Below are 17,281 nucleotides of genomic sequence, written 5' to 3'. Positions count from 1 at the left end.
ACTCCTCGTGATGGTGTGTCAAGGCTGCTTTCAAAATGACATATTTAACTTGGAGGCACTAATGAAAAAAATCCTTCGTTGCTGCATTGCATCTCTAATAATTGACCGGGCGGTGTAAACAAGGGCAGGGACGGTTGCTTGCTTAGAGAACAATCCCTGTGCTTGAGTTTCTAGGTGGAGATTTTTTTATTATTATTATTTTCCCTCTCCCAGATTGTTGATCTCAAACTGTGAGCTTTGCTTTGCTAAGAGGTTGGACCTTTCGCTCAGGAATTTTTGACGAACAATTGACATTCAGGTTGAAAATCCTTTTGGTGTGAAAGCAAGATAGTGGCTTTATTTTCTATTTGCAGCTTTGATGGTGGGTTTTTTTCTCTCCGTTGTACACCATAAAAACCCATACCTTAAAGTGTGCGTGTGCGCGTGCGTGCGTGTGTATTATGTACAGTTTTTGTGATAATTAGTGTGGTGACGCAGTTCCAAGTGTAATACATATAGTCCTTGACTTAACGACTAATTGAGCCCAAACTTTCTGTTGTTAAGTGAGACAATTGTTAGGTGATTTTTGCCCCACTTTGCAGCTTTTCTTCTCACAATTGTTAAGTTGTTAAATTAGTGTCAAAAGTTGTTAAGTGAATCTGGCTTCCCCATTGACTTTGCTTGTCAGAAGGTCACAGAAAGTGATCACATGACCAGGATATTGCAGTTGTCATCAATATGAACCAGTTGCCAAGCAGCTGAATTTTGGTACACGTGACCCTGGGGATGGTGCATTGGTCATAAGTGTGAAAACTGGTGATAAGTCACTTTTTCCAGGGCCGTTGTAACTTTGAATGGTCACTAAATGAACTGTTGTAATTCGAGGACTACCTGTAGCAGTGTTTTTGGAAGCGATACTAAGGGTTGTTTTTCTTGCTCTGCTCCATTTGATCATTTCCTGCTTAAGATAAGATAACCTTTATTGTCTTTTTTTTTTACTGTGGGCACAATGGCACACATCAAAAATGAAATTTAGTTGCCCGCTCTCAAAGTGAAACACATACATGACACACACCTAAACATACTATATACGACAGAGGGAGCAGGGGGATGGACTAGAAGAGCTTCACGGTCCCATCCAGCTCTGTAATTCTGATCATTTCAACATTTCTTTTGCTTTTTTATGGACCTCGGTTTATAATAACTATAACCATACTATGAGAATTTGTAATTAATTTGTAAAGAATATATTCATTTATTTTATTTATTTAGCTGTGGACCAAAAGTTACTAAAAGTTTAGGTAATTGCAAATTATTGTTATTAGCGTACTCATGTGGGTAAGGTATATTTTATTTGCCTTAAGTACGTTCAACGGTGAGGGTCAAGTTTCCAGAATGATTTGGACAAAACGTTTAAATTAAAAGACCACGTCTGTAAATACACCCGGGGTACGATTTTTTTTGATTAATTTGTAATGTTACAGATACGGCACTATAAATCTTTGGGAGTCTATTCTCGTGTGCCTTCTTACTTTCAGGAGAGCATGGGCTATTTGTTTGGTTTATGATTAACATTATCTTTAACCGTTTATCGCTACAGTACATAGTGCATGTAACTTGGATAAAAGCCATGACACACACATAGCCTGTGGAGGAACAAGTCTTTCCTCCCCTAGTTCTGTGTAGCAGAACTTCTTACTGTAAGTTACCTTACTCTAAAAATTTGTGATTTTTGTTTTAAAAAAAAAATCCATCACCTTGCCCATTGACTTTTATGTGGCCTTTAAATGTAAGTTGCTTCATCTCAAAAGGCAGTCTCATTCCTTTTATTAATGTGCTGTGATGACTCAGGCTTGCTCGCCTGCCTGAATCACCTGGAGGTGGAGTTAAGTCAATGAGGACTGCTATTACTTTTCAGGATGTGGAAGAAGAAGAAGTCTTCTAAAAACAAGCTTGCTCGTAAGTCACCCTTTCTCACGTTGTTTTTAATACCAAAGGCACCATCCTTACCATCTACCGAAGCACATTCAACTCAGTTCTGAGTGGGATAATGCTGCTGTTTAAGGAGTTAAAAGGAAGGCTGTTGTTGCTACGGATGATAAACATCTCAAGAAACAGTACGAGTTCTTTTGCGTGTGGCCATTCCATCTTTCGGTGCCCGTGAAAGCAAAACCCAATCTTGATTGTACTTTTTGGGTTGGTTTGTTTAAGGTTAGATTTTCTGTCCCTACTGCAAACTCTGCTTTTAGGTCTTCCCTTTTTTGTTGGAAGCTTGAGATGGGTGAACAGGGAACTGTAGTAATACTGCATTCTTTTGATTCAGCTCCTTGAGATGTCGTAAGTCGTCTTTACTTTTAAAATGATAAGAAACAGGATATGGGTTCTCCAGCATTATCTCTGTTTTGGTATGCGCAAGGGACTTATGTGAGTGAGAGGAAGTTGGTTGTTTTTTTTGGGGGGGGGACAGTGTATTTTGTTTATTTGTGAACTTCAGTTTGGTTTCTTCCTTGTTAAGCTCTGTAAGTAACTTTAGGAATACAAATATCCAGAATATGGAAAATGACTTCTACCAATTTTATATGCCTATTAAACCTTGGGAAATTTATCTCTCTGACTATTAACTGGAAAAAAATAGTATTCTTATTGGCTGTATGGGAGTTTGGGGTAACTTAAGTTTGCGTTGTTTAAAAGAGAGGCTAATAAAAACACTTGCCAAAGTACTTAGGTTTTAAAGTCCCCACACTTGGCCTATATATTTGATATGAAGAACAAGATATAACTCCTTTTTGAGTCCTTTGAGGCCCCTTCCAACCCTCCTTCTCAATTTTGATGAGATGTTTGCTGAAAATTGGTGCGAAAGTTTCCTATAGTTTTGAGGAGAAGCAATATATTACAAGCCCTACTGTGGATGCATTTCTAAAAAACGTCCTCCCATGTATCTGGACAACATCAGCCCTGTCTTGTTTGCATGATGCCCTACTCAATGGGTCCCTTTGCCTCAGGATATTGACAAATTGCCCGACCCCTGAAGTATGTGTTATATAAATAATGATAACTAAATAGGTAATGAAGTGACTTCATTTATTTAGTTTTCAAAGTTCAACAAGAGGACTGGTAGGGGACACCCTTTCAGTTCTTAATGCTGAAAATAGGGCCATACACCTTTAGGCTGTCCATGGTATGGAACTTTCTCAAGCTTAGTAGAAAGTCTTCCAGTCCTTCAAATCCTTTCCTGGTATGTGACTCCATGTCTGCAATATAGAGTGTGCTGTAGGGTCTTTGGTGGTCTCTGAGCATCGTGGTTTTACGAGAAGACCACCAAGCTCAGAGAGCACCAAAGACCCCATAGTTTAACCCTGAGCTACTGACATTCTCATCTTATCAATGTGCTGGAGAGATGTTTTTCCTACATATCGGTGCAGCACCAGGTTGTGTTTCCATACCTCCAAAGACAAGCTATTTGTATAATTCTTCAACTTTGGAATAATGTTTTGTTTGAATTGTGTACCCAGGTGGTGTATGGCACAATAGCAACATTCTCAAATGCCTCCCATGTATTCCGCACCTAAGTTAGAAGCAGCGCTTTTTAATCCCTGTACTGTTTCCCATGAATGCCATTATTATTACAGTACCAAAAGTAGGCATCATGATACCTTGGGATCTGATTATCAACAGATAATTACAGTTGCAGGATTGTTTATGAAGTGGTTAGCACAAATTAATGAGTGACATCATCCTTTACACTGCCAAGGGCAGGGGTAGGCAAGCTCGGCTCTTTTATGACTCATGGACTTCAACTCCCAGAATTCCTAAGTCAGCAGGAATTCTGGGAGTTGAAATCCATGAGTCATAAAAGAGCCGAAATTGCCTACCCCTGGCCAAGGGGAATAATAGTAAAACAGGATTTTGCAACCTGTAACTCTTTTTTCAGAGCTGATGCTTCAGTCAGAAAAACCTTGATTCTTTCCTTCTTGCAGTTTGATTAATTGATTGATCAGTTGGTCATTGATCAATAAGACATCAGATATGAGGAAATCATGCCGGATATATCCTAATGTAATTGGATTGCAGCCAGGGAGATTTATTCCTGTTTTGTTTCAACGGAAGATGACTCTGTTTCTTGCTCTCCCTGTCTCACAACATGAGGCCAGGTAGCTCACGAGTCTTCAAGAGGCATTAGACAAAAATGTTCTAGTTCAGATATTTCTGGCAGGTTTTGTTCTGGCTGTCATGGTGCAGTGGTCAGAATGCAGTATTGCAGGCTGACTCTGCCCACAGCCAGCAGTTTGATTCTCACCAGCTCAAGGTTAACTCAACCTTCCATTCTTTTGAGGTTGGTAAAATGAGGACCCAGATTGTTGGGGGCAATAGGCTGACATTATAAACTGCTTAGAGTGCTATAAAGCACTATGGAGCAGTATAAATCAGGGGACGGGAGAGGACCCCTTGCAGGGACGGGCCGAGGAGTTTAGTAAGTATCTGGTGGATAAAATCGCTCAGATTCAGCCTGGCTTGGACTCCGACTGGGCAGTATCTGACGAGGAGGAAACGATGGGTTTGGCCGATAATATTTGGGAAAAGTTTGATCCTGTGACTCCGGATGAAGTGGACAGGATCATGGGGAAATTAAGTGCCGCCACATGTTTGTTGGACTCGTGTCCCTCCTGGCTGGTTTATGCAGCTCGGGAGGTTACATGAGGCTGGCTCCTGGCAGTTATCAATGCTTCCTTGAGTGAGGGGTGCTTCCCTGCTGCCTTGAAAGAGGCGGTGGTAAGGCCCCTCCTCAAGAAACCTGCCTTGGACCCAGCTATTTTAAATAACTTTCATCCTGTCTCCAACCTTCGCTTCCTTGCGAAGGTTGTTGAGAGCGTGGTGGCACGGCAGCTCCCTTTGGTCCTGGAGGAAACTGAGTATCTGGATCCATACCAATCGGGTTTCAGGCCCGGGTACAGCACGGAGACGGCATTGGTCGCGCTGGTGGATGATCTCTGGTGGGCCCGAGACGGGTTATTCCTCTGTCCTGGTCCTTTTAGACCTCTCAGCAGCTTTTGATACAATCGACCATAGTATCTTGCTGCGATGTCTTGAGGGGTTGGGAGTGGGAGGCACCGTTTTACGGTGGTTCTCCTACCTCTTGGGCCGTTCGCAGACGGTGTTGGCAGGAGGGCAGAGGTCAACCCCTAGGCCCCTTAGTTGTGGGGTGCCTCAGGGGTCGGTACTCTCGCCCCTCCTGTTTAACATCTATATGAAGCCGCTGGGTGAGATCATCCATGGTTTCGGGGTGAGGTATCATCAATATGCTGATGATACCCAGCTTTTTATCTCCATCCCGAACCAACCCAGCGATGCCCTCGATGTGATGTCCCGTTGCCTGGAAGCGGTACGGATTTGGATGGGGAAGAACAGGCTCCAGCTCAACCCGGCCAAGACGTACCGGCATCTCAACTTGTCTAAGAGGTTCCATCTTTGGTTATGGGAGGAGAGGTGTTACCTCCCGTTGATAGGGCACGCAATTTAGGCGTCCTCCTGTACTTACGACTCAGTTTTGAAGATCATATTGGAGTCGTGGCCAGGGGGGCATTTGCCCAGGTTCGCCTGGTGCGCCAGTTGCACCCCTATCTGGACCGAGATGCCCTACGTACGGTTACTCATGCACTCGTTACCTCCCGGTTAGATTACTGCAATGCTCTCTACATGGGGCTGCCCTTGAAGACCACCCGGAGGCTCCAGCTGGTGCAGAATGCGGCCGCGCGGGTAGTGATGGGAGCATCCCGATACTCCCATATTACACCCCTCCTGCGTGAGCTGCATTGGTTACCGGTTGTCTTCCGGGTGAGATTTAAGGTGCTGGTACTTACCTTTAAAGCCCTACATGGCCCAGGCCCGGGATATTTGCAGGACCGTCTGTTGCCGGGGACGACTTCCCATCGCCCAGTGCGTTCACACAGAGAGGGCCTCCTCAGGGTGCCGTCGGCTAGACAATGTCGGCTGGCGACACCCAGGGGGAGGGCCTTCTCTGTGGGAGAGCCAGCCATGTGGAACCAACTCCCCCTTGAGCTCCGGATGGCCCCGGATCTCCGGTCCTTTCGCCGCGACCTCAAAACTTTCCTTTTTCATCAGGCTGACCTGGACTGATGACGGGTTTTTAAAATGTTTTAATTTTTAATTGTTTAGTTAATTTATTTTGGGGCTGTTTATTTAATTTCTCTTAACTTTTGTATTGTTGTTTTTATTGTTGTTAGCCGCCCTGAGTCCTTCGGGAGATAGGGGGGCATATAAGTCCCAAAAATAAATAAATAAATAAATAGAGAGTGCTATTGCTATTGTATTATAGCAGGGGTCTTCAAACTTGGCCCTTTTATGACTTGTGGACTTCAACTTCCAGAATTCCTCAGCCAGCGTGCCTGGCTGAGGAATTCTGGGAGTTGAAGTCCACAAGTCATAAAAGAGCCAAGTTTGAAGACCCCTATATTATAGCCTGCTTTGTTTTTTTAACATTAGAAGTATTTAAACTTGTAAAATGTGTGATCCACATGTAATGTTCTTTACTTAAAATAGTCAGAATTTGTACATGCCTCCATCTGATTTACACCGCATAGTATAATTCAATAAATCTGGAGAACTTCAAATTGTGAAAAACTGATATTCACTATTGAAAACTAAGCAGTTTGAAGCGGAAACTGATTTTCTGGTTTGAGCATATTGTAGAGCAAAAATGTGTGTGGTCATACATGTCATGAACACCAGTTGTGAAATTTCTATAGCAGGAGCTGATCCTATCCTTATTAAATCCAGCTATTGTACAGTAAATGTGCTAATATTTCTCCTGTGTTGCATCAGAAATTATTTAAACCGAGATACTCACTAGTTTTGTGTATAGGTTGTGTCAGGAGATTTATATACAGTATGTGATAAACCAGGGTGATATTCATACTTGGTCATGGATCAGAACTGAATAGGGGCATAATTGGACCGGTAGAATCTACTATGAAAAGGTTCGAAACAATGGAAAGGCTTCCCTAAAAGAGAATTTTATGTATTTCATTAAAATCTTTGCCTGTTGCATTAAGTCTTCTGGTTATGTCTTGGAACGTACTTTTGTTCCTAAGGCTGCACTGATATGATCTAATACTTCTTAGGAAAATACACAGTACCAGCTGATTGTATATATTTACTCATATGCCTAGAGTGCTCTGAACCTCTTATGCAAATAGAGAAGAAAGTGAAAGTCTTTCATAAGACAAATCATTTCACGTGTTTTTGATGACTTTTAAAGCATGATTCAGGACAGCTCTTCCTAACCCCATGATCTGTAGATTGGGATTGGGAAAAGAACTCACAACCTCGTGCTTGTTGCGGTGGGACTTCTGATGAGCCACAACTCAGCTGCCCACCTACTGTTTTCGCTCTTGTGGTCACTGTTGTAAAGCCATGTTGTGAAATGTTCTTGTTTTTATAATTTTTACGGGTGGGATCCCCGAGCTCCTGAATATTGATTCACGGGTTCCTCCAGAGTAGGGTGATGGATTGTGTCTCTGAAGGGGGAAGCGGTATGATAGCGAAGAGTCAATTTGCAAGAGTGGTGAACATCTGCAGCTCGGGTCTAGGGTGAGGGTGAAGGTCCGTCCTCCGAGCACGTGGGTTGGTTTCCGAACGTTTCGTTACCGGGCTAGGTAACATCTTCAGCTAAGTTTAGGGGGGATGTCAGTGTCAGTGATCTTCTGTTTGTAAGGGCTTCAAGTGTGGGTGTGTCAAGTGAGGCTCTTGTGATGGGCCAGGTATGAGTCATCAGTGAGAGGCTTGTGATGGGGAGGTTACATCAGGTCAGGGTCCTTGGGAGGAAACTGTCAGTCAATTTCCCAGGAAAGAGGTAGCACACTCCATGGAGGGCAGTGAGACAAGACACCATACAGGCCAGGGCTGGACTGCAGACAGAGGAAGAGAGTTAGGATAGTTTTTCCCAAACCTACATCATAAGTTTGTAGAGTACAGGTAGTCTTCGATTTTTGCAATGTATGGCTGTGAAAGTTGGACCATAAGAAAGGCTGAGCGCCAAAGAATTGAGGCCTTTGAACTATGGTGCTGGAGAAGACTCCTGCGAGTCCCTTGAACTGCAAGGCGATCAAACCGGTCAGTCCTAGAGGAGATCAACCCTGACTGCTCTTTAGAAGGCCAGATCCTGAAGCTGAAACTCAAATACTTTGGCCACCTAATGAGAAGGAAGGACTCACTGGAGAAGAGCCTAATGCTGGGAAAGGTTGAAGGCAAGAGAAGAAGGGGACGACCGAGAATGAGGTGGCTGGATGGAGTCACTGAAGCAGTAGGTGTGAGCTTAAATGGACTCCAGAAGATGGTAGAGGACAGGAAGGCCTGGAGGAACGTTGTCCATGGGGTCGCGATGGGTCGGACACAACTTCGCAGCTAACAACAAAAAGAGTCTGACTTACAGCCACAATTCAGCCCAACGTTTCTGTTGTTAATTGAGACGTTTGTTTAGGTACGTTTTGCCCCATTTGAAGACATTTCCTGCCACAGTTGTTTACATGAATTGCCGCAGTTGTTCAGTTAGTAACCCAGTTGTTAATTGAATCTGGCTCCCCCAGTGACTTTGCTTGTCAGAAGGTCGCAAAAAGGGACCACATGACCTTGGGACACAGCAGTGGCCATTGGGAACCAGTTGCAAGGCATCTGAATTTTGATCACATGACCTTGGGGATGCTGCAAAAGTTGTAACTGTGAAAAATAGTCATAAGCCATTTTTTCCCCAGTGCTGTTGTTAACTTTGAACGATCATTAAATGAACTGTTGTGAGTCAAGGACTACCTGTATAGATAATAAGTGATCTATAGAGTAATAGATTAATCTGTAGTCTATGCAGGTTTAATTTGGTAAGTTTCTGTCAATATGGTGTAAGCAGATAAAGAACTAAACTTTGGCTGGATTGTTCTATGTCAGAAAGGTTCCTCTAGGTGTATTAAGATTACAACTAGATATAGTTTCTGCACTGGCTAAAATCTCACTACATCCTATCCAGAGTTGAAAAAGACTGCTTTAATTTGGTGGTTGTCTGTCCTTCCATGTCCTTCCTGGATAGTCATACCTCAGTTCCATATGCAAAATAAATATGAAATGCACATTTTTTTAAATTCCATTTATATCCCGCCCTTCTCCAAAGACTCAGGGCGGCTTACAAGCTTAGCAGTAGCCTTCATTCTATGTATACTGTATGCCTGCTTATTAGGGCTTTCACACACACCCCAAGCGGCATTATTACAAAGTCAGCTTAATTGCCCCCATCAATCTGGGTCCTCATTTTACCTACCTCGGAAGGATGGAAGGCCTAGTCAACCTTGAGCCTGGTGGGATGCGGACCTGCACTAATTGCAGGCAGCTGGTGTTACTTAAGGAGGCATTAGCCCACTGCTCCACCAAGGCTATTTACATTTAACATTCTTTTTGCTATAGCGTATTAAAATATGGCAACTTCTAATCCCCGCTTTGCTTTTGTAAACTCTGTAAGCATCATCATATAATTCATGAGCTGTTAACCTGAGACAGATTGCCTGGGACCTTGTTCTCTCCTTCTCAACCGATGTTACCCACATGGTAGAAATAATTGAACCACTTAGGCAGCTCATTTGCATATTAGTTTGCCTTTCGGTCTTTAGAAACTATGGACATTTTTACTTAGGTAGCTTGTCATCTAAAGTAAGAAGAACATGGGTATGTTGCCAAAAGTGTACTAATCACTGTGCCCTCTTATTTACAGTGCTATATTAATTGTTCGTGTGCTACTACCTTCAAGTCAGTGTTGACTCTTGGTGACTGCTTGAAAAAGGCCCTACAGTTTTATGGGGCAAGATTTTGGAAGTGGCTTGCCCTTGCTTCTTTCCTAGGGCTAAGAGAGAGTGGCTGGCCAAAGATCAGTCACCTGGCTATGTGGCTAACGTGGGACTAGAAGTCACCGTTTTAACTGACTTGAGTGCCTTCCATCATGCAGGTAGCCCTTAACTTACGACTGTTATGGAGCCGGAGATTTATGTTGCTAAGCAAGACGTTTGTCAAGCGAGTTTTGCCCCATTTTACAAGCTTTCATGCTGCAGGGGTTAAGTGAACCCGTCAGCTGTTAAGTTACTAACATGGTTGTCAGAGGAATCTGGCTTCCCCATTGATTTTGCTTGTCAGAAGGACCCACGTGACCCTGGCACACTGCAACTGTCATAAATACATGCCAGTTGCCAAGCATCTGAATTTCGATCACATGAGGCAACGGTCGTAAGTGTGAAAAATGGTCCTAAGTCACTTTTTTCAGTGCCATTGTAAGTTTGAACAGTCACTAAATGAATGGTTGTAAGTCGAGGCCTACTTGTATTCTTTTTTCTCAGCCAAGCATTTTCTCTTTGAATACAGAGAGAGAGAAGGGGAGGGGGGGAGAGAAAGGATTTACGAGAGAATATATTTTTGTCCTAGCAAAAATTTATGAAATGAAGACCACATAGGAGCTGTGACCAAGGGGGCCTTCTCCCGGGTTCGACTAGTTCGCCAACTACGGCCTTATCTGGACCTGGATTCCTTACGTACAGTCACCCATGCCCTTGTGACCTCTCGCCTAGACTATTGTAACGCTCTCTACATGGGGCTGCCCTTGAGATCCACTCGGAAGCTTCAACTGGTGCAAAGTGCGGCGGCACGGACACTCTTGGGAGCCTCCCGATACTCCCATATCACACCTCTCCTCCGTGCGCTGCACTGGCTTCCGGTTGCCTTCCGTGTGAAGTTCAAGGTGCTAACAATGACATACAAAGCCCTACATGGCATGGGTCCGGACTACCTACGGGAGCACCTTCTGCCAATGTCAGCACCCCACCGTCCTGTGCGCTCCCACAGAGAGGGCCTCCTCAGGGTGCCACCGCTCAAGGAATGTCGGCTGGTGGCCCCCAGGGGGAGGGCATTCTCAGTGGGTGCGCCAGCCCTCTGGAACAGCTTACCAACCGAAATCCGGATGGCCCCTGACCTCCGTACCTTCCGTCGCGACTTAAAAACTTTCCTGTTCCAGCAGTCTGGCCTGGCATGATAGCGTTAATTGGGGTCCCAGTTTGTTTTCATTAGTGTTTCTTATTATTTATTGTTCAATCTGTATACATTCCTTCCTCTGTACACCGCCCCGAGTCCCTCGGGAGAAGGGCGGTTTATAAAAACTAATAAATAAATAAATAAATAAATAAATACATGACAATAATCATGGTAGATTTTGTTTGGGTTTGTTGTTACCCAGTTCTGGTATGTTTTCAATAATCTAAATTCTTGTATGAACAAAATGATAGTCTTTAGTTACAGGAAAGATGTGAAAAATAGCTATACATTTTTGTTCTGCTGTAATATTAAATACTATTAAATTAAACCTTTGTGGAAATTACGCTGTGATTGGTTTTTACTCCAAATACTGCCAGCTACTGAGAGTGAATATAAAGAATAGTGTTAATTTTTGCAACGTCTAGATCAGCTTCCCCAGCTAGGTGCCCTTCAGATTTATTAGATTCTGCTGCCTAGGCATATCGAAGGTTGCAACTCATTGCCTCTATGGACATACTGTGGATCCTTCAAAGAGGCATTTTTGACCTCTGAACCTTTTTAATATACTATTTCAAATGGTTTTATTAGTGTCTCGTAGGATTTTGTTTTAATTGTTGTTAGATTATCATCATTAAACTAGCCCCACTATCAAAAATAGTTCTTCCACGGTGTCGGGCCCTCCTGTTTTCATGGAAGCAAGTAAGTAAGGTACAAAACATTTTTTCCCCCCAGGACAATTGTGATGTTCTGTTTGGTTGTGACAAGAGAAGCCAGTTTTGCAGGTAATCACACATGACACCAAATAGAGCTTTGTAGTCAAAACATTACCTTGAATTGCATCGACCTGCCTATTAGGATGCAGTGCTGGACTCAAAAGCCCAGGTAAAATGTGCTGTCAGTGCAAAGTGCCAGCAAATGGGCTGCTACACGTTGTAATAACTGCAGCTTTCAGGTAGTCTTTAGAGCAGGGCTTTTCAACCTTTTCACCCATTGTACCACTTTTAGGATATGGCAACTTCCGAGTACCACCAGTCACCTAGCAAGGTGTCAAAAACTTGATGACAAAAAAAAGGGAAAAAGTGAAGTACAGGTAGTCCTCGGCTTACAACAGTTCGCTTAGGAACTGTTCAAAGTTACAATGGCAAAAAAATGCCCCCCCAAGTCACAGATGAGCTCTTCCTCCTGTCCGAGGTTTTCATTGTTGTGAGCATTTCTGTTGAGGATTGGCAGCGGGGGTGGGATGGGGTGGGTGTTTGGTTTTTATTTCCTCCCCCCCCTCGTCTGCTGCGTGGTTGCAGCAGGTTTTGGTCATTTCACATGACCCTGGGACACTGTGACCATCATAAATATGAATCAGTTGCCAAGCATCTGAATGTAAATCACAAGACCCTGGAGATGCTGCAACATTCTAGCTGATTGGCGCTTCTTCTGGGCTCAGCAGAAGCATCAGGATCAGCGCCGAGCTCCAGCTGGAGCCTGGCGCCGATCCTGGCACTTCCGCTGAGCCCTGACAGCCCTGCAGCGCCAGTCGTCTCTCGCTCAGGCTTGTGTGGTGCTGCCACCAGTTCAGCTCATTTTCCTCCCCCGCTACCAGTTTTCTAGGATGGTCGCGTACCACCTGCCAGGTGCCAGTGTACCACAGGTGGTGCCCATACCACTGATTGAAAAGCCCTGCTTTAGAGGCAGTCCCATATGGAGCACATTGCAGAAGTCTAGGTGAGTGATAATGAGCCTGTGGGCAAAGGATCTCCTAGCCACCACCTCCACCCGCTGAAATAGAAGCCATTTCGAAACCAGAAGGTCTGAACCTTCACCGAAGTGACACTGGGGCTCATGCAGGTTTCGTAGCTCAGAATTCTCTTTGGAAATAATGACAGTTGCCATTACAGATAATCCTCGACTTAACGCCCACAGCTGAGCCCCAAATCTACGCTGCTAAGTGAAAAAATGTGTTAAGTGGCTTTTGTCCCATTTTACAATTGTTCTGGTCATAGTTGCAAAATGAATTACTGCAGTTGTCAAGTTAGTAACACGGTTGTTAAGTGAATCTGGCTTCCCCATTGGTTTTGCTTGTCAAAAGGTCACAAAAGGTGATCACGTGACCCCGGGACATTACAACCGTCATAAATATGAGCCAGTTGTCAAGCATCTGAATGTAAATCACATGACCATGGGGATGCTACAGTGGTCATAAGTATGAAAAATGGTCTTCAGTCACTTTTTCCAGTGCTGTTGTAACTTTGAATGGTCACTAAATCAACTGTTGTATGTCGAGGACTACCCGTATTGTGATTCAAGCATCCTGTGGTCTGATGCATGTCATTTCCTGTGGCAAGAAATATCTGAGAAAAAAAGGGACCTATGGGCCATCTGCCTGGACTATAGCTGTTTGGTCTAGAAAACACATTACATAAAGGAAGCAGCTTGATGTAGTACTTAAGGCACTGACCTATAAACCAGTTCTAGTCCCACCTTAAGCATGAATGCTAACTGGGTGACTTTGGACCAATCACCAGGAGATTATGAGTTCTCTCTTACTGAGGTGTGGTCCTAGGGCGCAGTTGGGCTTGCTGCTGGTGTACCTTTCACCTAGTCGTGCAGCAGCAGCCCTGCCTGAGCTTCTCGATATCCTCTCGGGGCTGGTGATTGAGTTCCCCAAACTCATGGTTTTGGGTGACTTCAATCTACCATCCCTGGGAGGATCATCCGAGTTAGCTCGGGAATTCATGGCTTCCATGACGGCCATGGACCTGACGCAAGTAATTCATGGACCGACTCATGTGGGAGGTCACACCCTGGATTTGGTTTTTCTATCTGGACGGTGGTTAGATGATCTTGGTGGGGGCTCCCCAATTGTTATGCCCCTGTCATGGACCGATCATCATCTCCTGCGGCTGGTCTTCCATTTTGCCACTCCCCACCGTGGGTGTGTTGAGCCAACTAGATGGTTCCGCCCCAGGCGCTTAATGGACCCTGAGAGGTTCCAGGCAGCACTGGGGCCCCCACCTGCCTCCTCTGCTCACAGCTCGGCAGATGCCTTAGTGGAAGCCTGGGAAAGGACGGCCACGGAGGCACTTGACCGAGTTGTACCCTTGCGGCCCCTGACCCGGCGCGGATCCCAGTGGGCTCCATGGTTCTCCGTGGAGCTCCGGGAGATGAAGCGTCGGAGACGGGGCCTGGAGAGCGGTTGGAGGTCCAGCCGATCTGAATCCGACCGATTGCGACTAAGAACCCATATTAGGTCTTATCTTGCAGCGATAAGGGTGGCGAGGTCTAATTACTTCGCTACCCTTATCGCGTCCGCAGATAATCGCCCGGCCGCCCTGTTTAGGGTGACCCGCTCCCTCCTTAATCAGGAGGTGAGTGAGGAACCCTTGCAGGGGCGTGCCGAGGAGTTTAGTCAACATCTGTTGGACAAAATCGCTCGGATTCGGACCGGTTTGGACTCCGACTGGGCAGAGTCTGACTCAATGTTATCTGGGAGGAGTTCGATCCTGTGACTCCGGAGGAAGTGGACAGGATTATGGGGAGGCTGAGCTCCACCACATGTTTATTGGACCCGTGCCCTTCCTGGCTGGCTTATGCAGCCTGGGAGGGGACACGAGGCTGGTTCCAGGCAGTTATATCTGCCTCTTTGAGTGAGGGTAGTTTCCCCGCCGCCTTGAAGGAGGCGGTGGTGAGACCTCTCCTCAAGAAGCCTGCCTTGGACCCAGCTGTATTAAATAACTTTCGTCCGGTCTCCAACCTTCGCTTTCTTGCGAAGGTTGTTGAGAGTGTGGTGGCGCATCAGCTCCCTCTGGTTCTGGATGAAGCGGATTATCTAGACCTGTATCAATCGGGCTTCAGGCCCGGGTACATCACGGAGACGGCATTGGTCGCTCTGGTGAATGATCTCTGGAGGGCTCGGGACAGGGGATATTCCTCTGTCCTAGTCCTATTAGACCTCTCAGCGGCTTTCGATACCATCGACCATGGTATCTTGCTGCGGCGTCTCAGGGGATTGGGAGTGGGAGGCACGGTTCTTCAGTGGTTCTCCTCCTATCTCCTGGGATGTTCGCAGTCGGTGTTGGCAGGGGGGCAGAGGTTGACCGCGAGGCCTCTCGCTTGTGGAGTCCCTCAGGGGTCGGTCCTCTCGCCTCTCCTGCTCAACATCTACATGAAACCGCTGGGTGAGATCATTCGTGGTTTTGGAGTTGGGTATCATCAATATGCTGATGATACCCAGCTTTTCATTTCGACCCCAAACCATCCCAGTGATGCCCTCGACGTGATGTCCCGCTGCCTGGAGGCGGTTCGGGTCTGGATGGGGAGGAACAGGCTTCGTCTCAACCCTGACAAGATCGAGTGGCTGCGCGTACCGGCATCTCGGGATATTCAGGATATCCCATCTCTCTCTATGGGGGGTGAGTTATTACCCCCCGTAGATAGGGCTCGCAACTTGGGAGTCCTCCTAGATTCACAGCTTTCTCTAGAAGACCATATAGTAGCTGTGACTAGGGGGGCCTTCGCCCAGGTTCGCCTGGTGCGCCAGTTGCGGCCCTATCTAGACCGGGATGCCTTACGTACGGTCACTCACGCGCTCGTGACCTCTCGTCTGGACTACTGCAACGCTCTCTACATGGGGCTACCCTTGAAGACCACTCGGAGGCTCCAGCTGGTACAGAATGCAGCCGCAAGAGTTTTGTTGGGAGTTTCCCGACACTCCCATGTTACACCTCTGCTCCGTGAGCTGCATTGGCTTCCAGTTGTCTTCCGGGTGAGATTCAAGGTGTTGGTAATGACCTACAAAGCCCTACATGGCATGGGTCCGGAATACCTTGGGGAGCACCTGCGGCCGGCGTCAACTTCCCTCCACCCAGTACGCTCCCACAGAGAGGGCCTCCTCAGGGTGCCACCGGTCAAAGAATGCCGACTGGTGGCCCCCAGGGGGAGGGCGTTCTCTGTGGGCGTGCCGGATTTATGGAACCATCTTCCGGTCGAGCTCCGGATGGCGCCTGACCTCCGCTCCTTCCGGCGCGATCTCAAAACCTACCTTTTCGAACAAGCTGGCCTGGCCTGATGGGATGGGGTTGGGTTTTATTAATGTGTTTTAACGTACTTTTAATGTGTTTTAACTTATTCGTGGGCATTTTGTTTAATCGTTTTTAATTTTTGTATCTTGTTTTTGATATGTATTGCCCTGTTCACCGCCCTGAGTCCTTCGGGAGAAGGGCGGTATACAAATTTAATAAATAGATAGATAGATAGATAGATAGATAGATAGATAGATAGATAGATAGATAGATAGATAGTGCTATCTTGCGCATGAAAGCTGATTGGTTGACTTTGGACCAAGCACCAGGAGATCCTGAGTTCTAGTCCCACCTTAGGCATGAAGCCTAACTGGGTGACTTTGGACCAAGCACCAGGAGACTCTGAGTTCTAGTCCCACCTTAGGCATGAAGCCTAACTGGGTGACTTTGGACCAAGCACCAGGAGTTCTAGTGCCGTCTTGCGCATGAAAGCTGATTGGTTGACTTTGGACCAATCACCAGGAGACTCAGAATTCTAGTCCTGTCTTACGCGTGAAAGCTAACTGGGTGACTTTGGACCAATCACCAGGAGATTATGAGTTCTAGTGCTATCTTGCGCATGAAAGCTAACTGGGTGACTTTGGACCAGTTCCTCTTTCAGCCCAGCCCACCACAGAGGAGAATAGGAGACAGCTTGCCACCTTTGGTTTATATGAAACAAAGGAGGGATAAAAATCTAATGTTAAAGAAAAAAACAACAACAACCCATATGCATACAGCCACACCGTGGCTGTGCCACTTTTTACCTGAACACTTCTCCTTTTCCATCATTTTGTACAGGTAGTCCTCAAGTTATGGCCATTCCATTCAGCAGCCGTTTGAAGTTACGAATGATACTTAATACTTGTGATCAAGATTTGGGCATTTGGCAGCCCCCCCCCTGCACTTACGACTGCTGGGGAGCTTCAGCCCGCATCTTTGCCCTTTCTCTGGACTGCACAGTGGCACTCCTCTGTGGCAACTCAGGGGCTGAAGTAGAGGCCTTCAGCAATCTCAGCTGGCCACCACTTTTCCCGGGCCTCTGCTTTAGTTATGCTGCCACCACTGCCAAGGAGCTACTTCAAGCTCCATACTGTGGCCAGTCTCCCAGGGTAGCAGTGCAAGACTCCAGCCAACCCCACTGCCCTGGACTCCACTCGCTTTGCTGTCCTGTGCTT

General features: G+C 46.0%; 1 protein-coding gene across 3 annotated transcripts in view; it reads left to right on the top strand.

Moving 5' to 3' along the window:
• Window positions 1-17,281, top strand: part of OSBPL2 (oxysterol binding protein like 2) — a 76,635-nt gene that overhangs the window by 27,660 nt on the left and 31,694 nt on the right. Inside the window, exon 4 of one of the 3 annotated variants that reach the window (XM_081322842.1) lies at window positions 1,977-2,096. The exons of the other annotated variants lie outside the window; for them this stretch is intronic. Within the exon in view, the coding sequence (XP_081178968.1) occupies window positions 1,977-2,096 (120 nt within the window). The remainder of the gene's footprint in view (window positions 1-1,976; window positions 2,097-17,281) is intronic. 3 annotated transcript variants of the gene reach the window in all.

The sequence above is a fragment of the Vipera berus genome (assembly GCF_964194415.1).
Source record: "Vipera berus genome assembly, chromosome: 3".
In the NCBI taxonomy this organism is placed as follows: domain Eukaryota; kingdom Metazoa; phylum Chordata; class Lepidosauria; order Squamata; family Viperidae; genus Vipera; species Vipera berus.
Note: the sequence above shows the minus strand (reverse complement) of the source record. Positions and strands in the feature narration are given on the sequence as shown.